The sequence below is a fragment of the Xenopus laevis genome, chromosome 1L (genome assembly GCF_017654675.1).
Source record: "Xenopus laevis strain J_2021 chromosome 1L, Xenopus_laevis_v10.1, whole genome shotgun sequence".
Classification (NCBI taxonomy): Eukaryota; Metazoa; Chordata; class Amphibia; order Anura; family Pipidae; genus Xenopus; species Xenopus laevis.
In genome coordinates this window covers 175,376,144-175,391,211 of record NC_054371.1, presented here as the reverse complement: position 1 = coordinate 175,391,211, position 15,068 = coordinate 175,376,144, and the positions used below count along the sequence as shown (strand labels likewise).

Sequence of the window (15,068 nt, the reverse complement as noted above, 5' to 3'; positions counted from 1 at the left end):
TCAGCAGATAGCTGATTGTTTGTGGTTTAAATAGGAAACTGGAATATGAATAGAAGAGACACTGCATTAAAATAAGTTGTGTAACCAAGTAATGTTTTTTTGGATGCCAGGGTCAGTAACCCCACCATTTGAAAACTGAAAAAAGGCAGAAGAAAAGTAAAAAAAAAAATAACAAACTATACACAATTTTTTTTAGAATTATGCCCATTTGAAAAGTTGCTCAGAACATCATATAACAAGCTAACATAAAATGAATTTAGGAGAACTACCCCTTTATTTGCTGGTAAAACATGGGTCCTGACAGTATACATTTATCAATCCTGTTTTCCATGTGTTTGTGGCAAATTTGAACAGATCAGTATCACTTTTTAGCCTTGGGGTGCTCTTCAATCTTATCTGAGATGAAAATAGGTTACTTTTAATTGCTAATGACCACGTTAAAGAGGGCAGTACACCTTCATAAAATATAATATCGTTTTCAACTAGTACACCACAAATAATAACCCTTTTCAGGTGCTTCTATTTTTTATCTTGTATTTTTTTTAAAGGGGTAGTTCAACTTCAGGTTAACTTTTAGTATGTTCTAAAATGGCTAATTCTAAGCACCTTTACAATTGGTCTCCATTATTTATTTTTTATAGTTTAAGGGATTAAGGGAACATGTTTTTTTTTCAAAACGCATCAGTTAATAGTGCTACTCCAGCAGAATTCTGCACTGAAATCCATTTTTCAAAACAGCCAATAGATTTTTTTATATTCAATTTTGAAATCTGACATGGGGCTAGACATTTTGTCAATTTCCCAGCTGCCCCTGGTCATGTGACTTGTGCTTTAGGAGAGAAATGCTTTCTGGCAGGCTGCTGTTTTTCCTTCTCCATGTAACTGAATGTGTCTCAGTGGGACATGGGTTTTTACTATTGAGTGTTGTTCTTAGATCTACCAGGCAGCTGTTATCTTGTGTTAGGGAGCTGTTATCTGGTTACCTTCCCATTGTTCTTTTGTTTGGCTGCTGGGGGGGAAAAAGGGAGGGGTTGATATCACTCCAACTTGCAGTACAGCAGTAAGGGTAAGGCCAGACGAGGAGATTCGGTGAGATTTTGTCGTCTTTTGCTCGACTATCTCCCCGAACTGCCTCAGCGTCTTTTCCCCATAGGCTAATGCACAAGCGGCGATGCGTTTTCAATAGTCGCCCAAAGTTGCCTCAGTGAGCATTAGCGCAGGCGATTTTGCGCTGTAGCCTATGGGGAAAAAACGCTGAGGCAGTTCGAGGAGATAGTCGCGCAAAAGACGTTTCGATAAGTCGCCAGGCAACAAAATCTCCCCGAATCTCCTCGTCTGGCCTTACCCTTAAGAGTGATTGAAGTTTATCAGAGCACAAGTCACATGACTTGGGGCAGCTGGGAAATTGACAATATGTCTAGCCCCATGTCAGACTTCAAAATTGAATATAAAAAAATCTATTTTCTCTTTTGAAAAATGGATTTCAGTGCATAATTCTGCTGGAGTAGCACTATTAACTGATTGATTTTGAAAAAAAATTTCCCATGACAGTATCCCTTTAATGAATTATTTGCCTTCTTCTCCTGACTTTTTCTAGCTTTCAAAAGGGGGTCATTGAACCCCTCTTAAAAACAAATCCTCTCTAAAGCTCCCCATAGACGCGACGATTCTTCTTACCGAACGACCGATTTTAGGGAAGTCCGACCAATCCTTTGAAATTATCGTGCGGTTAGTGGGATTCGAACGATCGTACATCTTATGATTTTTCGGCCAACATCTGTCAGGAAAATGATCATCCAGGTCAAAAAATCTTTGTCGGTCCCAGTGCAATCTATCTATGTTTGCAGGGCCAAGCTCCCCTTTGTTTTCCTGGCAAATTGGTCTTTTTAGTTGATGGTCAATTCGTACGATCGTTCCGAGAAAATCGTGGTCTCACGATGAGGATCTGATCTGAGATGCACAACAGGGTCGCCAATTGCCACCTTCTCCCGTCTCATCCAGTGTCTGTCTCCCTGGCAGTGGCCACCAACCACATAACCAGGGCCAATTTTGGTGCATGCTCATTCTAGGCTATAATTGACAGGAATCCAGACACTGGATGTGACATGGCCAAAGATGTCGGCCACAATTGCACTGCACAACTATGTATTTAGAAAGCACATAAATGGGTGCAACCAGGACATTTAAACACTGCCAGAAATGCAGTTTAGTTCTCCTATAATACACTCCTGTATTCTTTCTGACGTAGATACATCATATCCACTCATATGCAGTTTGGATATAGTTTCATTAACAGAAGCTGATTAAACTTGCCAAATGCTTATGATAACAAGGTTCTAGTATTACACAGACAACTTTTCAAGTATTGCCAACCAATATATATGTTGTCAATCCAGTACTTTTCATTTTAACTTTTTTTTATCTCATTTCAAGAAATATTTTAACATAATGCTACTTTTAACATAAATTATTACTGTCTATATCATGCTAAAACATCAGTTTGTCAATGAATGCTATATAGATTGATCACAGCACTTAATTTCATAGAAAAATGTAAGTAGCTTTTTTTTTTAACATCTTTTTTTATTTCGTGAATAAAATGTCAACAGTACAGGTTTGTCATTGCGTCATTTTTCACAATATCATGTTTCATATGTGATATACATTGAAAGGTAGTTCAACAATATTAACTTGCGTAAATATATGGCAATTATTACAACTTCCATTAAACAACAGAAAAAGAAAAAGAAAATAAACCAAGAATAACCAAAAAAAAAAAAACAAAGGGGAATAGATAAACATAATTAGGTAAATAGTACAGAGCAGGTAATAATGTGAATGCTAAGAGAATTCACGTATATCTCTCGAGCTTCTAAGTTTTCCATTATTGGTAAACCATCCTGTTGTGACGGGTTGTGTTCACAATAAACTTTGATAAGTAAATGTACTCGTGGGGAGAAATTGAGTTAAGGAAACAAAAGCAAAAAGGAAGAGGATTTCTTGTAGTTCTCCCAAGGTTGCCATATGTCATCAAAGAGTTCTTTTTTGTTATCTGCAATGGCTGTTAGTAAATGCATTTCCTGAATATAATTGAGCCTAGAAATAAATTGAGTTACAAAAAGTGTAGGAGAAACCCAGTTAAGTGCAATAACCCAGCGTGCTGCTGCCCATATCTGAAATAGCAAAGCATTGGTAATTTTTTTAAAATCTGGATTAGGGTGATTCAGTAAAAGATGTTCAGGAGTTCGCGTAATAGGTGAATTAGTTAAGTCACATGCAATTTGGACCACCTTATTCCAAAAATGCTCTACTATTGGGCAGGACCACCACGAATGTTTATAATCACCTAGTCCCCCACATCCTCTAAAACACAATGGAGAAGAGGAAGGAGAAAAATTGTGTTTACGTTTTGGCGTGTAATACCATCTTGAAATTACTTTGTAAGCCATTTCTCGAATGGCAACATTGGGAGAAAATTTATGAGAGAATTCCATTGCTTTGGACCAATCTTCAGTAGTCCATAATAGGTTGAAATCCCTTTCCCATGCCGTCATATACGTAGGTAAAGAGGAAGATGGAGCCTCAATTAACATTGAGTATATTGTGGAAATATTACCTTTAGCTTGTAGGGCATTTTTACAGAGATTTTCAAAGAGTGAGCCTGTTAATGAAGGTTTCTTTTGTAATTGCGAGAAATAAAAGTGGGAAAGTTGAGAATAACGTAAAAACTCTCGTGGATGGATTGTTAATGACTCTTTTAATGAGTTCCAAGTGTAAGTAGCTTTTTAAACAGAGGATGGCAGCACAGGAGTGGGCATGTATGTATCTGGGTGTTGCTGTGGGAGGCAGAAAACGTAGAGGAGTCGGACAGGGCGGGTTTGTCAGTCACTGTTATCTGTTCCAGTTTCTGCCTTGCAGGCTTCCTTAACAAAGTGTTCCTCTCAATATCTGCCTGGGATTAAAGGCAATAAAGTAATTACTAACTCATTCAGTACCAGACAACTAAAGAGTTGATGGTTCTAATTAAGGGTATTATAGAAAACAGACAAGTGGAACAAATGAGTTTACATGACTACACTCTTCATTCATACATTTTCGGATTCGGCTGAACCCCCGAATCCATTTTGAAAGATTCTGCCGAATAACTAACCGAAACCAACCCCTAATTTGCATATGCAAAGCAGTGAAGGGGAGGGAAAAAGAGAGCCGCCACGAAGTACGTGGCTAAAAAATTTTTACTTGTTTGTTTTGTGACAAAAAGTCACATGACTTTAAGGATTCGGTTCGACCAGGCACAAGGATTCGGCCGAATCCTGCTGAAAATGGACGAATCTTGGCCGAATATCGAATCGAATCCTGGATTCTGTGCATCCCTTTAAACACATGTTGGACTTCCAAATAAAACCCAATCATGTAAGTTAAAAAGGGTAGCAAACTCAGATTTAAGAGGTATACCTTAATTTATGTAGTGGAAAAAGAGCTAAGTATGTAGGGTTGATCTACATTTGTCAGGGCATTATAATTTCACATCTGAAATGTGCTGTGAAATCTTTTTTTAAAGACCTATATAAATGTGCCGAGTTTACACAGGATTGTGCTGAAAAGGAAATAATTAGGGATGCACCGAATCCACTATTTTGGATTCGGCCGAACCCCCGAATCCTTCGCAAAAGATTTGGCCGAATTCCTAATCCTAATTTGTATATGCAAATTAGGGGTGGGAATGGGAAAACATATTTTTTAATTTCCTGTTTTGTGACAAAAAGTCACAGGATTTCCCTCCCAGCCCTAATTTGCATATGCAAATTAGGATTCGGTTTGGCCGGGCAGAAGGGTTCGGCCATTATCCCGAATCCTGCTGAAAAAGGCCGAATCCCGAACCGAATCCTGGATTCGGTGCATCCCTAGAAATAATACATGGCAAGTAATACCTTGTTTTCCAGAAGTGAAAATTAGGGCATGTGATTTGTACTTCTCCTTATTAATGCTCTTTCAGTTGCCATGTTGTCTATTAGCTTTGTAACTGGAGCTTTGTGGCTTTCATAATCCCTACTAATAGGTGGGACCCTGCCTATGCTTACACTTTCTATACTTACTATAGGAAGCCACTCACATTATTACATGACAGATTTTTTTTGTAAACATTTATTTTTATTTGTTTTTCAATAATAGAAAAGAAGGGGGTAATAGTTCCTCCTGGGGCTTTCATACAAATAACGTTGACTATTACACCATACACATTTCACCTTTGAACACTTCGTATAGCATAGACTAGTCTTCCACATCCATCCATGGCTCATGTCATGACACAGAATATCGAATACACCCTGACACACACAGGCCATATTTATGGATGTAGCGCTATGGGAGCAGTGATCTTGTAGATTTTATATGATGTGTAACAGCTGTTGCATGGCTCTGTTAACTGTTTGTGTATGCTCTATTTTTCAGCAAACAGAACCGCACAAAGCAAGGGTTAATTCACACATTAGCTAATATGCATGCATGATCAGGTTGTAAATATGAGTTTGGATTGCTCGAAAAGATAGCAGGGAAATCTCTGGAGAAAATCTCTCAGCACACACCTTAACCTTTTACCATAATCTTTAGATTGCCATACTAAGCAGAATGCTCTGCCTTTTCTGTGTTAGGTATAAACCAATACTACTACCACAGTGTTGCCTTGCAGCTGTTCAAAGGAGCTGTATGAATTAACCCATAATTTGCACAGAAAAGATTTGAGTTTCCCACAACTGTACAGTACAATTTGTGTGTACAATTTAAAGTGCTACCACACCAGTAAAAGTTACCTGCTGATGGTTAATCTATGCTGTCAGTAGGAACAGACCCTCCGATAACCCTGGCATATTTTACTTATTTTAAATTTTCTATTAAAAGTACTTTACTAAATATAGAAAATTTCTTACGCACATATTCCTCCTCTTCTCCTTTATATTTAACAATGGGTAGATGTGAAAACTGAACCTTTAGCTTATTGTAACTCCTCTGGGGTTATCCTGACCTCTGCAATTCTTTAGAAAATCTGAACTTCCAAAAAAAAAAAAAAAAAAAATGAAGTGATGGATTCTGGGACTGGAAAGTTCCACAATCTTGGGTGGTTCATATATTCTCTGGATAGCAAAGAGACTTCCAAGTCCCAGAATCCATCACTTCACAATTAATCACATTTAGGAAGGGTTAGCATGAAACTGTGAGCCTAGGGCATTGGGTAACTGATCCATGGGAGCAAAAATAAATGAACTCTTTTAATCTTGATTTTGGGTTTGCCTAGCAGAAAAAAATATATATGTTTATTTTTGGAAGTCTAAATAGTGTTTGAGCCTTTAGAAACAAAACAAAACAACTGTATTAATTCATTTAGGGGTATATTTTCCCTTTCTTTCTCCCAGATTTTTCATATTTTATTGAATTTATCAAGACAACCCATGTCTAAATTACTAGTGCCCTAAAAGCATGTAGACACCGGGGCAAATATCACTACTCAAAGAATGAAATTGGTGCTCACCAGAGGGAAAAAAATCACTGCTTACTTGTATAGTTTATTTTCAGCATTTGATAAATATGCTCCTACAGATATTAGTTGGGGAGTTCCCCTTTGCTGAACTGCAATAAAAATTATGGGGCACATTTACTTAGCTCGAGTGAAGGAATAGAATAAAAAATACTTTGAATACTTTGAATTTCTAAGTATTTTTTTGGCTACTTCAACCATCGAATTGGCTACTTCGACCTTTCGACTGCGAATCGAACGATTCGAACTAAAAATCGTTTGACTATTCGACCATTCGATAGTCGAAGTACTGTCTCTTTAAAAAAAACTTCGACCACCTACTTCGCCACCTAAAACCTACCGAGCATCAATGTTAGCCTATGGGGAAGGTCCCCATAGGCTTTCCTAGCTTTTTTTGATCGAAGGAAAATCGTTCGATTCGAAGGATTTAATCCTTCGATCGAACGATTTTTCGTTCGATCGTACTAAATGCGGTAAATCCTTCGAAGTCGAAGGATTTTACTTCGACGGTCGAATAATTAGCCCTCGATATTCGACCCTAAGTAAATGTGCCTCTAGGTGTCCAAAGGAAATACGGTATTTGTGCTTACACACAAAAAAAACTGTATGTCACATAAATAATGTTTCTTTTTGCTGTTACTAGCCCTTTAAATGTATACTTTCCATTCTTCAGAAATACATCCATAATCAAATAATCGCCCTTCTCAAAAAGTATGAAACAGATAAAAGGACAAGAACATCAGTCGTAAGCAAATATACCCATTAAATAGACCTGGTGGTTAAGGTGAACATACAATGAACATACATATGAACATACATATGTTAAGGTGAACATACATATATTAAGGTGAACATACAAGGTAAAAGACAGGCAAACGTTTCACTTTTTATTTCTGTTTACTGCAGGATAATGATATCATTGAAGCAACCAATCACATTACAGAGTGTACTTCCCGATTTAAGGAGTTAGAAGCAGGACTGAGAGAAGCTGTACAGTCAAGCTTGAATGGGCAGAAAGGTGAAGTTAATAAACTGAAAGGTAATCCTATTCCCAGCTGACTTCTGATACATTATTTCAAGAACCGGTTGTGCAGAAAGAGGCAAATGCCAATTTCAATTGTAATTACATCTAGAAATACTTTTTATTTCATGAAGTCGCTTAGAATGACATATTCTTATAATAAGGCAATTTTTTTATTTTTAGTTTACATCCCCATTAACCTTTTTCCTGTCAACAGTTTAGGTCAGGTTTGGACGGGAATAAAAAATAGGCCCTGACATTTCCGGTACAAGGAGACCCAAACAACAAACAGAGAGGCCCACACATACCCCACCAGCCTAATAAATAGAGAGCTTCTATGACAACTTACAGTAGCCCCTCTGGCATTTGCCAGAACCCACAGATTGTCGGTATGTGCCTGGCCTAGTTAGTACAGCTACAATGTTTGCAGGGCAGGTGAAACAACAATCCTCCTTTTTTCACAAAGTACCTATGTTTCTGGGTTTAAATTTACTCTGTGGGAAACTGTGTTGCTTAGCAACATGTTTTCCCCATAGCAAAAATAAACCTGCTAGATCACTGGCAGTAAACTGGTTAATGGATACTTATTACAATTCTTCTTCATTAATTTTCTTCCAGCAATATTCCACTTCTGCCGTTGGTAGGTGCTTGTTTGCAAGAACTGCATTTACTTTTTTGTGAACAGGCAGTCGATATGCAGAGTAATTCCTTAGTTTGACAGTACAGCAGTTTATATCCATACAGATATTCAGTTCGTACTCTTACAGTAGAAAAAAAAAAGCATTGTCTTGGCTCACGTAATACAGATTATAAAAAAAGGTGGTGCATTTAATGTGAGAGAGCGATATGCTCAAGAAGCAAATATAAACTCTTTTCTCACTGATTTTGCGAAATTATATGTTGATCGCTATTACAACCTGTTTCTGTGTACCAAGAAGTCCCCTGAGAACTGCATTTGCCTTTCATACAAGCCATGTATACATGCTGCCCAATGCTGATTGACTTCTGTGATAGTTAATTATTAACTCCTGTTATGATTTATGCTTTCAGATGACCTCAGCCAAAAGACTGCAGAAAACAATGAGCAGAGAGAGGAAATCATCCGCTTAAAGCAAGAAAGCTCTTATTTACATTCTGAACTACTTTATGCAGGTGAATTATTAAGCCTTAAGGCTATGCCATACTTAGCCATATTTCTATAAATGTTTATCTGCACTGCTTTTTAAGTAGATATGCAAATAAAGCATGTCACTGGCTACAAATAGTAGCGATCAAAATTTTACGAGGTTTTTAGATTTAGTCAGAAATTACCAGTCTTTCTTACTGAAGGGCAGGCCCAGCTATTTATTCTTACTAGTACAGGTATAGAATCCATTATCCAGAAAGCTCCAACTTACAGGAAAGTCATGTCCCATGGACTCATTTTAATCAAATTATTTCTCTGTAATAATAAGACCGTAACTTGTACTTGATCTCCACTATGATACAATTAATCCTTATTGGAGGCAAAACAATCATATTGGGTATATAAAATGTTTAAATTATTTTTTAGTATGGAGATCCCTTATCTGGAAAACCACAGGTCCTAAGCATTCTGGATTACTGGTCCCATACCTGTAGTACATAGTTACCAGGCTCCCAAAAAATGCTTTTTTTTTTTTCATTTATTTATTTATTTTTTATTAAAAATGACCCTTAATTGTATATGAAACAAATAAAGCTATTATGCTTGTAGGCATCAGTCAGTCAGGCCAAAAGATAAGTCCTGTTAACTGACAATCACATAGGCTGTGTATGTAGTCTACAGCATTCACTGGGCCACTGGGCTTCTTGGTGATTTTATTGTTGGCCTAGGGTTTAAAGGTTCAGATTAGGCAAATTATGCCATAGTGAGTTTGTCATAACCTGTTAAAGAAATGAACAGATCTTCACATGTATGACCAGCTTTACCCAAGGGCAAGGCTACACTTGCGTGTTGCAGGCTTATCTATGCCTGGTGAATATTAAAGGGGTGGTTCGCCTTCAAGTTAGGTACTTTTAGTATGTTATAGAATGGCCAATTATAAGCAACTTTTTCATTGGTCTTCATTGTTTATTTTTTTTATTTTTTTATAGTTTTTTGATTATTTTCCTTCTTCTTCTGACTCTTTCCAGATTTCAAATGGGGGGTCAGTGACCCTATCTAAAAACAAATGCTCTCTAAGGCTATAAATGTATTGTTATTGCTACTTTTTACTACATATATATTTAGGCCTCTCCCATTAATTTTTCAGTCTCTTATTCAAATCAATGCATGGTTACTTAGCAACCAGACTGCTGAAACCGGAAAGCTGCTGAATAAAAAGTTAAATAACTCAAAAACCTCAAATAATAAAAAATGAAAACCAATTGCAAATTGTCTCAGAATATCGCTCTTCACATCATACTAAAAGTTAGCTCAAAGGTGAACATCCCTTTTAATTAGGCAGATGTGCTGAAATCATCACTTACTATAGCTTCATTTAAAAGTACAGTTTCAGCCTATGTGCGGCTACACAGAGCTGAGTGGAGCGGAGATCGGCTTCAGAATTTCTGCTTTCGCGTTTTTCAGGCTACATTTTTATTATTTCATGGTTACTTTATATTACTTTTCTGTCTTTTTAAGTCCTCCAAGTCCTTCATCTCCAAACAAGCTCCCCTACAACTTCACTTTCTAGTTTTTATCTGGAGGAAGGCATTAGTTCAGGTGTGGGTTGCAGGCAGCCTTGTTGGTAATGAGTCATTTTTCAGGAAGTAGGTGCAAGTCAATTGCCAAAGGCCCCTACAGGTCTCTACTTCCAGTTGGGCAGCCTTGGTCTAATTTAAGATTACATTTAAGATTGGAAGCAATGCATTTACTAAGTATCAAACCTACATAAACACAACTTGGGTTACCAACTGTATTAATGGCACATTATTTGGCTAATATAAGAAACATGGCATTCGTATTATGTAACCCTGTTTGTTGCATATTAATGAAAATGCTGCGTAACTTGCTGGCGCTGCATAAACAAATTATGATGATCTCTGAATTCACCCAACTTGTGCCTGGGTGCAGCAACTCCACTTGAACCTGCCATTCCTATTCCAAGTATGTAAAAGCTGATATAGGAAGCAAACCAGTGACTGCTGCTTTATGATTCAGTTATAAATAAGAACAATATTTTGGGATTTCACAATTGATTGTGTAAAGATTTTCATTTGTTACAGCTGAAAGGGAACATCGAAAAGATCAGCTATTTCAGTTGGCAAGATCTAAGCAAGATAGAACAGATACTGAATTACAGAACCTTCGAAAGGTAAGGCCAAGATTTAACTTGTGGTGTATTACAGCCAGTGGGTTCATAAGGCTCATTGTCACTCAGTCAGTCAGAATCTTGTAAATGCATGCATGCAAAGTAGCAAGAATAATGTTCTATATTATGCAAGTTTGCGGGGGGTGTCTTAGCCTTTGATATGGTAATAGATCCCCAGTATTTTTTTTTCTTTCAATTTTTACAGATCTGTGTTAAACAGCAGAATGATCTGCAATTTCTTCACCTTTCTTTGGAGAGTTCAAAGGATGCAATTCAAAAGTATGAACAGACAGAAGATGAAATAAGGTAACACCAACTATTTTCACCAAATGTAGCTATAGTAATTTAAAGGACAAAGAAAGCCCAGGAACATGGAGTTGCCAATATGAACAACAGCCCTGGATTTCCATTGTCTGTACTAGCTTGTCAGTGCCCTTCTTTTTTATAAACTTTGCAAGTCGTAGTAGTTCTTAAAGGTGCAGTGCTGCCTTCTTGCCTTTTGTGCTAGTAAACGTTATATTACATATACCAGATTGGTACATGCACAGAACTCTGTTCAGTGCTTCCAGTTAGCAGCTCGGGTCCATGGGAGTGCTTTATAAGTTTGGCACCTTCTAATCTTTCTGGCCTTTCCTTGTTTCTTAATATAACATTTGACTTGCCCTTGTAAAGAGTTAAAACGTTCTTTTAGATGAGTTACAGATAAATTCACTCAAATATTGACTAATATTATATTTGAGATATGTTTAGATTAAACCTGTAAATAGCCCTCTAATGTAAATCATATATGTTGGACCATCATAACCTGGTTTACTGAGATATATCTTACAGAATGCTTGGGATCAGGAGTTTTTGTAATAAAATCTTATTTTAAATGGAGCACTATTGCTTAAGTCTAATAAAGCAATACTGAAAAATGGGGGGGACAATAGCTTTGTTTCGGCATCAGTATGGATTTATGCAGCTTAGTAATGGATCCCATACCAACTTTGCCTTTCTTATGGTATAGTTCATTTGATAAATAAAATATGAAATAACCACTAGGTGTCACAGCTAAATGCATTCTTGCTTGAGAACATTCCCACCAGCAGCTTGACTGAGGGTCGATCTATTATTAGAATAATATAATGTATATATTGCATTCAAAGTTTTTGAACTAATACAAACAAGTTTGCTCTCTAAAACCAGGTATACGTTTTACAGCTTCTACTACATTAGTTAATGAGCAGATGCATAAATTCAGAATATACTAATGAAACTGCATTCAAAAACAGTGTTGCTACAACTCTCTGCAGTTACTCCATTCACGGTCATTAATGTGAACAGGCCCAAAAGAATAATTAACTAAAAAGGCAACTTTTCCTGCAATGCCTTAAAGGAGAAGGAAAGGTTAAAATCAAGTAGGCTTTATCAGAAAGGTCTATATAAATTCACCAGTAAACCCTCACGGTAATGCTGCTCTGAGTCCTCTGTCAAAAGAAAAATTGCATTTCTTTCCTTCTATTGTGTAGATATGGGCTTCTGTATCAGTCTTCCTGTTTTCAGCTTAAACCTCCAGGGCATGGGCTTGAGTATGCTCAGTGTGCTCCTCTTTCCCCCTCCCCTTCCTGATGTAATCCAAGCCCAGAACTATGAGTGAGCAGGGAGAGATTCAAGCAGCTAATATGGCAGCTTATATCCTAAACAAACAGAGCTTCTAGAACTGTACACTCAGGTATGGTAAAACATTCTGCAGAATAAATCTAGCGTTCTAGCTTGCACTATTTCGGCTAATCTATTGGCAATAATTTGCCTCCGTAGCTTTTCTTCTTTTTTAAACAGTGCAGAAATGGTTAATTTCATGCCCATTTTCATTCTTGGGAATTAGTAACGTAGAACCCCCATTTGATGTTTTTCAGGGGGCCAGAAAAAAAATGTAAAATCATGGAATATACATTATATATTTCACTGTAGTTTGGTAGGAAGGTGACAGTAAAAACTAGCAGATTTGTGGACTAACAAATTATATATCGAGAGAGTCATCCTATAGTAGCACTGCATTTTCAGATATAAATTGTTTTTTACCTTTCAGCGAGGGTCCTTTAAATATCAGTTCTCTCTATCTGGATTCTCTTGGTAAAGATGGCTTCTTGGCAACCAGACAAAACCATTCCAGTCTGCCACTTCTGCCGCTAGACCTGAAAATTCCCATCATGCAGTCAACGCTTAAAGACTCAGACTGTCACATAAGTCCAGTGAGTTCTTGCATGCAAGATTAAACATGTCAATCATTCCTCGATTGCACACAATAAAAGACTCATTCAAAGGCAAATTGTTTTTCCTTTAAATTGTTTTCTGCTTTTTTAAGGAATGGTGCAGTGACTTGAATTATGGCAACTCTCTAAATGTTGCCTTTTTTGACATCCTCATGGCTTAGTGAAATGATACATACAGGTTAATGTAATACGTTTGCCAAGGTTAAGTAACCCATACCATCTAATCAAATATTTGTTTTTAACCAGCTGACTAGTAAATGCTGTTTGCTATAGGTTACTAGACCAGTAACAGACTTTGCAACTCATTCATTACTCTCATAAGTCAGCAATGGCATGATTGTAGAGCCAAGTAATGTCTTGTTTTCAGGAGTGTTAGAGACACAGAAGACCCGGCAGTTGTTGAGACACACATCTAGCTTTTCTATAGGTGTGTGCAAAACAGATAATATTCCCCAGGGTTTGGAGGATCTAAACAGGTTGTGCTGAGAAACCCAGTAACTTTTAAGGGATTCTGTCACGGGAAAACATGTTTTTTTTTTTTTTTCTTCAAAACACATCAGTTAATGGTGCTGCTTCACCAGACTTCTGCAATGAAATCTGTTTTTCAAAAGAGCAAACAGATGTTTTTATATTTAATTTTGAAATCTGCAATTAGGTTAGACATGTCAGATTCCTAAGTGCCCCCAGTCATGTGACTTGTGCTCTAATAAACGTCAGTCACGCTTTTCTGCTGTACTGCAAGTTTGAGTGATATCACCCGCCTCCCTTATCCCCAATAGAACAATGGAAAGGTAAATACATAACAGCTCCCTGACACAAGATGACAGCTCCCTGGTAGTTATAAGAACAGCGCTCAATAGTAAAAATCCAAGTCCCATTGTGACTCCTTCAGTTACATTGAGTAGGAAAGACAATAGCCTGTCAGGATGCAGTTCAGCCATGCAGTGCTGGTTCTTTCTGAAAGCACATGATCAGGCAAAATGACCTGAGATGACACACACCAATATTACAAAAACAAAAATATACGCTTGTTGGTTCAGGAATACAATTTTATATGGTAGAGTGAATTATGTGCAGTGTAATTTAAAAAATAAAAACTACACCATAATGACAGAATCCCTTTAAGTTACAATGCTGCATGTTAAATAGTATTTGCAGCCTCATATACTTAGGGGCTGATTCACTAAAACTCAAATGAATCTCATTCTTTTATGAAAACAAATCCAACCAAATTCCCTTCCACAATTTTAACTCCTTTATCAAATAATCAGCTCGAAAAAGTCAGTTCGGGAATAGCCCGTCAAAATTGTTGTAGATTTGACACCTACCTTGGAGCAGATCACAATATCTTCAAATTGTAAAAGGGACATCTGCCATTGACGTCTACATGACCTCGACAAGTTTGAGAGAGAGTATTTTTGGATTCAGATTTTTAGCAGCTTTGGGGTATATTGAAAATGATGGGTAGAATGTGAGTCAATGCATTTGAGTTGTTTATATATGATACATTTTTTTAATTCAGATTTTTGCTAAATTGCCTCCCAGGTCCATTTAAAGTAAATGTCAAAATGCCTAAGGTAGCAGAAAGTGGAATAACAAGAAGAAATCTCCCAGTCCTTGCTCCATTCTGTGCACTTAATCTAAATATCAACTGGACAAGAACATCTATGTTAAAACATGAAGTACCTTAAATGTTCTCTGTTTTGCTCAAACCCTTCCTTTTACCCATTATTTTAATTTAAGAAAATGTATGTTCAGCAACAGAGACAGACTGGGGGGCCCAGGGCCCCCAGCACCATCCCCCAGGCCCCCCAGTCGCAAAGTCTTCTCTCCCCTAGCCCCTCCCCCTTGCACGCCCACCTTTATCTGTCGCGTTAGGGATGCGACCGGGTTCAGGGAGGGGGGGAGAGGAAGTCCAGGGAGCGGGTCTGGGCTGCCAGGGCTCA

General features: G+C 37.5%; 1 protein-coding gene across 6 annotated transcripts in view; it reads left to right on the top strand.

Moving 5' to 3' along the window:
- The window catches only part of ccdc62.L (coiled-coil domain containing 62 L homeolog), a 41,511-nt gene that overhangs the window by 7,229 nt on the left and 19,214 nt on the right, over positions 1–15,068 (top strand). For 5 of the 6 annotated variants that reach the window (XR_001934547.2, XM_018248008.2, XM_018248007.2 and 2 more), the window contains 5 exon segments: positions 7,439–7,571; positions 8,604–8,705; positions 10,782–10,870; positions 11,073–11,173; positions 12,939–13,101. Coding sequence is in view for 5 of the 6 variants with exons in the window: in XM_018248008.2 (XP_018103497.1) it covers positions 7,439–7,571; positions 8,604–8,705; positions 10,782–10,870; positions 11,073–11,173; positions 12,939–13,101 (588 nt within the window). In the remaining variant the exon portion in view is untranslated. 6 annotated transcript variants of the gene reach the window in all.